This window comes from Rhinopithecus roxellana, chromosome 19 (genome assembly GCF_007565055.1).
Source record: "Rhinopithecus roxellana isolate Shanxi Qingling chromosome 19, ASM756505v1, whole genome shotgun sequence".
In the NCBI taxonomy this organism is placed as follows: Eukaryota; Metazoa; Chordata; class Mammalia; order Primates; family Cercopithecidae; genus Rhinopithecus; species Rhinopithecus roxellana.
Window position 1 is genome coordinate 56,230,015 of NC_044567.1, and position 10,100 is coordinate 56,240,114.

At 59.1% G+C, this 10,100-nt stretch overlaps 1 protein-coding gene across 7 annotated transcripts in view; it reads left to right on the top strand.

Moving 5' to 3' along the window:
- ABR (ABR activator of RhoGEF and GTPase) overlaps positions 1-9,259 on the top strand; it is a 232,595-nt gene extending 223,336 nt beyond the window's left edge. For 5 of the 7 annotated variants that reach the window (XM_010373487.2, XM_030924179.1, XM_010373484.2 and 2 more), the window contains 6 exons: positions 286-395; positions 1,037-1,176; positions 2,148-2,282; positions 3,227-3,332; positions 5,522-5,669; positions 6,390-6,578. In XM_010373487.2, coding sequence (XP_010371789.2) covers positions 286-395; positions 1,037-1,176; positions 2,148-2,282; positions 3,227-3,332; positions 5,522-5,669; positions 6,390-6,479 — 729 coding nt within the window. In that variant the 3' untranslated portion in view covers positions 6,480-6,578. The other 2 variants (XM_030924177.1, XM_030924178.1) reach the window with 2 other exon arrangements.
- Positions 9,260-10,100: the final 841 nt, after the last annotated feature.

Here is a 10,100-nt window from a genome sequence, read left to right on the forward strand (position 1 = left end):
GGGAACGATCCATGGGGTGAGCCGGGAGCTGGAACATCTGTGCAGCGGGTGGGCAGCCCGGCCCTCTGGCTGCTCCTGGGGCTGCTGTGCCGCCTGGACCTCCCCACAGCCCAGCCCCCTCTCCCCTCCTGCCCACACCCTGCCCGCTGCTGTCCAGGTGTTGAGGGAGCCCTGGGTGTGAGCCAGCCCTCGTGTGCAGTCTTGGGGAGGGTACCCCTGTGTTTTGGGGGCATCCTCGGGCACTCACACCCTGGGGAACTTGTACCTGCCTCACCCCCCAACCAGATCAAAGTGGAATTTTCCATGAAATTCACCAGCCGAGATATGAGCCTGAAGAGGACCCCGTCCAAAAAGCAGACCGGTGTCTTCGGCGTGAAGATCAGCGTGGTGACCAAGTAGGTGCTGCCTCCGGTCTCCCAGTTTTGGCATCGGTGCCCCTGGTCCCCGCCAACCTGGGCCCCCGGCCCTCCCTGCCTAGGCCCATCCTGGCACCTAATCAGTGGCTTTAGAAGCACGTGAGCCGGCACTGAAACGCTGGAAGGTGTCTTGTGAGATCCCAGATCGTCTGCTCCTCGTAATAAGCGGGAAGCTCTGTCAGCCGGGGGCCTACGCTTGGGCTCGGCACCAACAGGGACTGGCTGCCCCTCCGGAAAGGGCACGCATCCCCCAGTTCATCGCCACCCCAGCCCCTTGTCTCAGGCCTGACCCACCTCCTCGCGTGGGCTGCCTGCCGGGCCTCCTACAAGCGTCTGAATCTGGGGGGTATTCTTTCCCTAGAGTCTCGGCCTTACCTTCCCAAGTTCCCCAGCCTTCTCCTGGCCACATCCTTCGCTGCCCCTCCGCAGGCAGGCCAGGGTGGGCAGGGTGGGGTGCAGTGGCCTCTTTCTCTGCTCTTTTCTTGCCCTCCCCGTCCCCCGCCCCTGTTCTCCATTCCAAATGCTAGAAGCTCTCCGGGGGGCAGGTGGGCTGGGTGGGGGTTGCTACGGGAGAGGTGTCATGGGGGCCGCCCTCCACCCATCCTCACGCCCCACCCCAGGCGGGAACGCTCCAAGGTGCCCTACATCGTCCGGCAGTGCGTGGAGGAGGTGGAGAAGAGGGGCATCGAGGAGGTTGGCATCTACCGGATATCAGGCGTGGCCACGGACATCCAGGCGCTCAAGGCCGTCTTCGATGCCAGTGAGTCTGGAAGGCCCAGCCGGGGTGGGCGCAGGCTGGTGGGATGGACAGGAGAGCTCTGGAGAACCAGGAGTCTTCCTGGAGAGGAGCCTTGGTCTGTTTCAGAGTCCCTGTGGCAAGTGTTTTTTCTGCGTTTTCTCACGTAATCCCCTCCCCGCGAATCTCTTGTCCGTGGCTGCGGGTAAGGAACTGCAGAAACTCACAAGGGCCAACTTGCTTGCCCAGGATGACCCAACTTGTAGGTTTTGGTTCTGGACTTAAACTCAGATCTCACTCCAGAGTCTGCGTGGCTGGCTTTCTTGCTGCTTCCTGGGTGCCTAGTGAATCGCAGGGAAAGAGCTTTGAGCCTGCACCTGCTGTCTCCAGGGCCCCAAATCCCCTCCGGGGCAGCACTGCCTCTGCATAGTCCACTATGGTGAGGCCTGACCTTTCTGGTTTCTCCTTCCTACTCCTGCTGGTTCATGCTGCAGCAACCACATACCCAATTGTCAAGAAACCTGCACTGACCAGGCAGGATGAATCTGTAGGGAGCCTGGAGTGGAGGACGGGGTGGGGCCTGGGAACTTGCTGGCCTTGGCTCCTCTGTGCAGCCTAGAAATGGAGGCTTTGTGGGAACGTGCTTTTACGAGTGAAAAGTGTGCAGTGCCTTCCAGAGAGGGGCTTAGCGATGGGGAGGTTCCAGTTGGAAGGCAGGTACAGGCCACATGGTATGAATGTGGCTCTGAACTCTGGGTGATGAATTTCACTCCCCAGACATCCTCTCCCGAGCAGCCACAGCAGATGGCCCCAGGCTGTCTCCCTGTTCCCCCGACCCCAACCCACAGATACCTGTGGGCACTCTCTACGTCCTGCCTTTCCGGGGGAGACCAGAACCAGAGATGGAGTGGGTGGGGGCTCTCAGGATGGGTGGGGGCATGGAACAGGGCCACTGGCCCAGCTAAGGCTGCCTGACCTTGGCCCCACCCCTGCAGATAACAAGGACATCCTGCTGATGCTGAGCGACATGGACATCAATGCCATCGCCGGCACGCTCAAGCTCTACTTCCGGGAACTGCCTGAGCCCCTCCTCACGGACCGACTCTACCCAGCCTTCATGGAGGGCATCGGTGAGGCCCTGAGGGCTCCTAGGGCTGGGCTGGGCTGGACTGAGCCAGGACTCCCTGCCCAGAGAAGTAATCAGCAGGAGACATGTCTGTGGCTTCCTTTGCTGGCTGACCTTTCCAGTGCACTGGGGCCTGTGGCTGAGGGGCCCGAGGGTGAGGTGCGGCTGCTAGCACCTGGTGCAGACACTGGGCCCTTTCTGGCCTGCCTCTTGCCCCTGATGTCCCCACGGGCAGCCCCCTCTGCTTCCTATTTGGACATTGGCCTCTTGCTTGCAAGCTCGAGCATCCAGGGAAGACTGCCCTGAGGCGAGTGGCCAGAAGCTGGCATCCCAGAGCCAAGGAGGAGGCTGGTTCAAGCCAGAGGGTACTTGAGACTGCTTGTGCTGAGCCTTCCAGCGAGACCACACACGGTCCCGTCACCTCTGCTGAGGGCCCCGGCCAGCAGGCCTTCTGCCTCCACCCACCTGGGCCACACCTAGCCCCAAGGGCATCCCTTCAATCTTTTCTTCTCCTGGGGCAGACCAGAGCTTCAGCCCCCCAGCGGAAGGTTGCTCACACCCACACGCCAGCAGCAGAGAGGGCTGAGAAAGAGAATCCACCACTGGCAGGATATGTCCCTGCTGGCTTCATCTTTAGCCACACAGACCAGGGGGTGTCCTATTAGGAGACCCGGGATGCCCCAGCGCCCAGGCCCATGCAGTTGGCTGCAGGAAGGGGGTCTGCTCCCACCAGCCGGCCTCCTGGCTGAGTTACCAGTCATGGTGCGGCCTCCCGGAGGAAGCAGCTGCTAGTAGCCCACCCAGACACGAGGCCCTCCCCTGTGGGATCTGCTCCCCAAACGCCTAGAAGCCTGGGGTCTCCTGCAGGGGCCCACAGCCTCATGACCACAGGGCCTCTGGTGGGGAGCCCCTGGAGCTGAACGCCACACTGGCCCTTCTCTCCCACAGCCCTGTCAGACCCTGCTGCCAAGGAAAACTGCATGATGCACCTGCTCCGCTCCCTGCCTGACCCCAACCTCATCACCTTCCTCTTCCTGCTGGAACACTTGAAAAGGTAACAGGGAGGGCCCGGACCCCGCCTCCTCAGTCCCTCCTCGTGGGCGCTGGCCTCTGATGGGCTGTCTGTGGGGGGAGAGTTTGCTTTCCAAGTTCTTGCACTCACGTTTTTCTGTGCTGAGAAATATTTGGGTCCCGTAACGAGTAGTAACCTCAAATATTGACCACAGAATGCTCAGGACTACAGGCAGGTTTTATAATCAGTGGGTCCTGACCTACCATTGGTTCACTGACTCCATTCATCCTTCTGTAAGTGAATGGAGAACAGAGAGTATTAGGACTGTGGGCAGGTTTTATAATCAGTGAGTCCTGACCTACTGGTGGTTCGTTTAACCAGTGTAGCCTTTTCCAAATGAAGTGGGGAACGGAGAGCAGTAGGATACACTGCAAGCCTTGAGTGCAGGTGCTGCTGTTGCGTTACCTGGAAGCGTGTGGACTGTTACAACGGACTGTATTGTGGGCCACAGTCAAAACAGGTGAAATGCGCTGGTCTTGGCCCACACTTCACTTGACATAGGGAAACTGAGTCCCCACACCAGGCGGAGACTTGCTTGGGTTAGAGCCCTTAGAGCCCTCAACGTCCAGATCCTAAATTCAGACCCTTCTTGCCCTCCCACCACCCTTTCTAGACAGGTCCAACCAAGAGTGGCTCAAGTTGGTTGTACCCATAGCAAAGTTCAGAACTGAAAGTGGCCCTGAAGAGGTCCTCAGGCTTGTGTGGGGAGGTGGTCCCTGGGCGTCCCTTTAACCCACCTGCATGCCAGGACCAGGGAGCCCCTCAGACTGCTCCGCGGAACAGTTTTCCCTGAGCTCAGCCCCAACTCAGGGCCAGGCCCCTGCTGCAGCTCAGCCAGGCCAGGCTCGGGAGAGCCAGCGGAGACCTGGACGCGCCCGGGCTGGTGTCTTGTTTTTCCCATCATGAAACATTTTTCCTTTGGTTTGGCCAGGACTAGAGCCCTGACCAATTCCGAAAGCGTTTGGCAAGCCTTGTGGGGAGGAGTGGGAAGGGAAAATTCACTCGGCTTCCACCCTGGGAACTGGGCACAGTCTGTTCCCACATCTGGGCCCCTGGCTGGGCCGTGTGCGCGCGTGTGGTGAGGGGCTGGCCCCGCTGCATGGCTGCCCGTTGGCATCGCAGTGTTTGTTTGCCTGTTTCCAAAGCAGGCGCGGCCACAGCTCCTGCCTGGAGGGTGGGAATGATGGTATGGAGAGGGCTGAGAGGCGCTGCTTAGGCTGGGTGGGTCTCAGCCCAGAAACATTTTCTGAGACTGAAGGAGAACCAGAGCCCCTCTGATGTGTTTGCTGACCCTGGGCCTGCCTGGACACCAGCCCTGATGGCAGCTCCTACTGTTACCCCAGGGAAGCTCGCAGAGCATCTGGCCTGTTGAGCAAGAGAAGCAGGGGGGGATCCGGAGGGAGGACAGCCCTGGGTCCCACGAGGCAGACGGAGAGGCACAGGAGGCAGTCCTGGGTCCCACGAGGCAGACCCTTCCGGAAAGGCATGGGGGCAGTCCCTGGCTCATCTGGAAGTAGAGTTGCTCCTGGCCCAGCACAGCTGGCAGAGCCGCAGGTCTAGCTAACGACTCCTGCTGGCTTCCAGGCCCTGTCTGTGTTTCTCCCCTGGCTCACCCAGCTTGACTCTCCCTTTGGACCACTTAGCACAGGAGTAAGTGACAGAGCGGTTAAGAGCACAGGTCCTCGAGGCAGCCACCTGCGTTCACATCCCAGCTCTCCCACTTGCTGGCTCTGTGACCTTGGGCAAGTCACTGACCCCTCCTTACTTGGGTTTCTTCATCTAAACAATGGGGATAATGATCGTCGTATTCACCTCAAAGGACTGCCTCGAGTGTGAGCTGTTACAGGGAAAGCGTTTAGAGCAGCACTTGCTGTCAGGCAAGGGAGCTGGAGTTGGCCTCTGTGGGCTCCCTGGCTCTGGCAGTTCACCATCAGTTCGGGGGGGCCCAGCAGCTGGAGATGTTAGCACAGAACCTGGCACATGGCTGGGGCCCTGCTCTCCTGGATGAGTCCCCTTCCCCCCGGGGGAGGTCCCCACTCCTAGGAGAGGGCGATGGTGACCCCCGTCCAGGAGTCCTTCAGGAGCTCCTACAGCGAAGGCCAAGTGTCCCGGAGCTCCAAGTGGCTGCGGAGAAAGGGCTTCTTTCTTCCCCGAAATCTTCTCCTTTTTAGGGTTGCCGAGAAGGAGCCCATCAACAAAATGTCACTTCACAACCTGGCTACCGTGTTTGGACCCACGTTACTGAGACCCTCAGAAGTGGAGAGCAAAGCACACGTCACCTCGGCTGCCGACATCTGGTCCCATGATGTCATGGCGCAGGTACCCCGGCCCCCCAGCACCGCCCAGGCCTGTGGCTGGCGGAGGGTGACTCTGGTCCCATGACGTCATAGCGCAGGTACCCCGGCCCCCCAGCACTGCCCAGGCCCTGTGGCTGGCAGAGGGTGAGACAATCCCCCTCAGGAGGAGAGAGAACAGCTCAGAGTCTCCACGCCTCTTCCCTCGTGGGAAGCTGGGTTGATGGGCTATGGGTGTCACCAGGGAGGCAGGACTGCAGATGCTTCTGCCCCTCCCAGGCCAAAACAGATGCGTGAACCTAGACCAGGGCCCAGAGAATGTCTGTGCCAGATACCGGCTGCGTTCTCGGGAGGGCCTCGGTCTCAGAAAGCAAGCCCGGGGGTGGGGGAGTTGCTGGGTCCTTGTCCCCACACGTGGAAGCTCTGAAGTTGCTTCCAAGGGCAGGAGGCCTCCCTGGGATTCCTGCAAGACCCACAGCAGGGGCCAGACTGTGGCCGCCTCAGGACAGAGCGGAAGCCTATGGCCAGGTTGGGGAAGTGGCCCCAGGCCCCCTCAACCCTCTGCCCTGTAGCGCCTTCCACGGCTGCAGAAAGGCAAACAGACCTGGACTGCCCAGGAAGGGGAGGTGGCTGGAGCCAGTCTAGGGAGTGGGAGGGGCAACACAGGCTGGAGCCAGCAAGGACCACGTCTTCTCACACGGCCAAGGACAGGGAGCCCAGCCTCTGCCTTCCTGTCTCCCCACAGGTCCAGGTCCTCCTCTACTACCTGCAGCACCCCCCCATTTCCTTCGCAGAACTCAAGCGGAACACACTGTACTTCTCCACCGACGTGTAGCCCGAGGCAGGGTGGCTGCGGGGAGGGGGTGGAGCCAGCCCCTCCAGCCCGGGGCCCAACCCAGACTTGAAAGACTGCAATAGAAAACTCCCAAACCCAGCACTCCAGACTCGAGGGAAGCCAGCTTCCAAGAACTGGAATGCGTCCGTCTTTTGTGCCACCTTGTACAAAGCCGGCTGCCCAGCCCCAGCCTCACCGCCACATCCCACCTCCTGCCCTCTGTACCTCTAGTTGTGTCTGATGCTGCGTGCTGTTCGGGAATTGTTTTGTGTACACTTGTCATGCGGAAAAGGTAGTGGCCGGCCCGGCGTGGGCACACAGACAGCTCGCTTTGGCCTTAAGTTTCCTCCAGCACTTTCTTTCCTCCTGAGTCCAGCCCAAGGCCTTTTATTTTGCGCTGTGTAACTGCTGCCAGCTTCTCTCTTGGCCCTGCTCCCAGATGGCGGTCTCCTGGCAGCCTCCCCTGTCTTCCTCCACCCGCTTTTCCTTCCCGGCCTGCCTGCATGCATGTGCACCCTCCGTCTTCACTCCATCACCTTGAAGGCTCTGAAGAGGCCCCGGGTGGCGGGGACAGCGGTGGCCTGTTTGGTGCTGCCGTTTGCCGCTGCCGGCCTCTCCTCGACCTCCGCCTTTGGGAGCACACCTGCTTTGCCTTGCTGCCTGTGCAAATGCTGGACAAGGAGATACACTCACACTCATCCCCAGCTTAGCACAGAGCTGGAGCAGCCATTTCTGGAATTTTCCGTTTGGGAATCTCCACTTCTGGGGTTTACCTGTTCAGCCTCCTGCCTATCAGTGAGGCATCTCTGACTGTTTCTTCTACTGCTTTTCAGTTCCCTTCCCTGCTGTTCTATTTCCTTTGAGTGTAAAGACTCACAAGTGACCTGCTATTGAGATAGCCAGAGGGTCAGGAGAGAATGGGGGAGGCAGTCCGCCTGCTGAGGAAACACCAAGGGCTGCAGTGGGGAGGAATGCACAAGCAGCGCTGGGTGTCCTGGGTCTCAGGCGGGGACGGGCTGAACGGGGGAGGAACGCACATGCAGCGTGTCCCGGGTTGCGGGCGGGGCAGCTCTTAGGAGCGAGTTGTGGGGGCTTTTCAAGTGGGGCCAGGCTTCCTGGAGGGTGACTGATGGGGCTGAAGCAGGTGTCCAGGCAGGCAGGTTGCAGCCAGGTCCCTGGTACCGCAGGACCTCGTGGTACTCCTGCCTGAGATTTTACACTCTCTCCACAGCCAAGCACTGCCGCCGGTCCTTCAGGACCTGGGAAGGAAAGGCACAGGCCCGCAGTGGCCAGCCATTGTGGTGCCACCCCAGCTTCTGGACGCAGCCTTTTGGGTAAACGCTGGGAACTCCAGAAGTTGTGGGGAGAGTGGGGGAATCAGACAGCTGCCTCTCCGGGCTGGGTTCTGCTGGGGCCTCCTTGTTGGTGCTGTAGGCACCCGCCAGGGAGGAGGGACCCGAAGCTTCCATTCCCAACTTGGAGACTTACTAGGAAGGAGTGAGGTGTGTTCCCACCGCAGTTTCCCACACGAGCTGTGGCTGCCAGCCTCGGGCCATCAGCCTAGGAGAGCAGACTCAGTTCCAGGGGCTTGAGTTACAGCCACAATTAAGCTGCTGGCTCTTCTGTGTGGCAGAGCGTCGTTTCTGGGCCCTCAGGACTGGGGAGCTCAGTTCCCATTCTTGTGCTCAGGGCTGAGTCTTAAAGAAGGGTGTGCTGGTCCTAACACTGTAGCACTTGCTCAGTGAGGGGCAGAGCCCTTTTTGATCCCATTGACTCCTGTTGCCTTGGGCAGAACAGTAAATATTCTGTGCACGGAGGAGACATGCCCAAGAGGAAGGAAGTCCTTACCATCAGCTGCCTGTAAGGAGCCCGTGCTCCCTGGAACAGGCAGCGAACTTGAGTCTAAAGACCCAGCGCCTGGCCCTTCCTGAGGTCGCTGCTTGGCACCCGAGTGTCGGTGTGTGGCACAGAAGGCTCCTGCTTGCTTCCAAAGCGATGGACAGGAAGGGGCAGAGTGAGTCACGGCCCAGACTGGGCACCTTCGCATCTCAGCCTCAGGGAGCCCCACGGCCCCAAGCTTGCTGAGGCAATATGAGAACAGGCTACGGGAAGGCTGCAAAGGCTGAGAAACGCAAAGGCTCAAATTTATAAATCCCACCCCCAGAGCGGGGAGGGTCAGGTGCCAGACCTGGACTAAACTGCACCAAGCAAACACCCAGCGGGGTCTCCTGTGAGCCAGGGACCGTGCAGGCCGGAACCTCCAGTCACTGTGCCCAGCAGGAGTCAGGAGCCAGGGACTGTGTAGCCCGGGACCTCCAGTCACTGCACCTGGCAGGAGTCAGGAGCCAGGGACCGTGCAGGCTGGGACCTCCAGTCACTGTGCCCAGCAGGAGTCAGGAGCCAGGGACTGTGCAGCCCGGGACCTGCAGTCACTGTGCCTGGCAGGAGTCAGGCTAAGGGTTCTCCTGTGAGCAGGGACTGTGCAGCCTGGAAACTCCAGTCACTGTGCCCAGCAGGGTGGGCTGTGCCCGGCAGGAGTCAGGCTAAGGAACCCCAGTCTGCCTGTCCTTGCAGGGCAATGGCTGATGGCTGCCACTTTCTGCTGATACACAGGTAGGATGGGACCCGTCATGAATATCTGACTTTAATAAGTTGGTAAGGATATATTTTTTTGTCTATGTTCTGTTTCAACTTATGTAGATTATTATAAATTGATGTAAACCATGTGAGAGGAAAATGTTAATAAAAAAGGCAAAGCCCCAACATTTGCACAAAACTCAGCCCTGGTGTGTGGATGTTTGTGTTCGCAGTGGTCCAGGGAAGCCACCAATCTAAATATTTAACTCTTCCAGCTGCATCCAGATGCAAGTTTCCAGGAATCTGTTTACCTAATTCACTCCCCTTGAGCCTCCCTGTGGCCCATGGGGGCTGGGGCAGAGCTGCGGGGAGGTGGGCTTGAGCCCTCTCCTTGCTCTTCAGAAAGGCTTCCGGATCAGCCAGCATCCAGGCTACTTCTGGCTCACCTTTGCCATGTGCTGCTACAGTACAAATGTCCCACCCGGGACCTGGCTATTGGTGTGCCTTGAAAGTGGCATGAAGTTGTCCACTGGACAGGAAGCATCTTCTTTGATGTAAACGCTTCTCTACACTTTCCTTCCAAGTGGCACATCTTTGAGGCAGCCTTTTGGTCTAATCTGCTTGTCAGAGAAGCTGGGTCTCCGAGGGCCCACCCTCCTTGGGAGAGCCAGTGGCATGAATATCGGCTCCCACCAGCCGAAGCAACTGGACACTGAGTTTATTCTGAAGATCAGGAACAGATGTCTCTGAAAATTGCTGTTTGGTTTATGAGCTCATACTGGCTCCCCAGCCATCTAAAACAGGAAACTATTCATCTCTCGAGCGAATAGGTGGCGTGGACAATGCTTGGCTTACGGAACCGATGGCTACTGACAGCCCTGGAGCTCATCTTTCCAGGCAGCATTTCTTGCATTTGCGCCCACGTGCTAGACTGAAAGATGGAAGATCCCAGGCCTCCTAGGACTTTGACAGGTACCAGGTAGAAGTGTCTGCCCTTGCTTCAGAGTGCCTGCAGGTGTCCTGTATTTAGGGACAGTAGAGGAA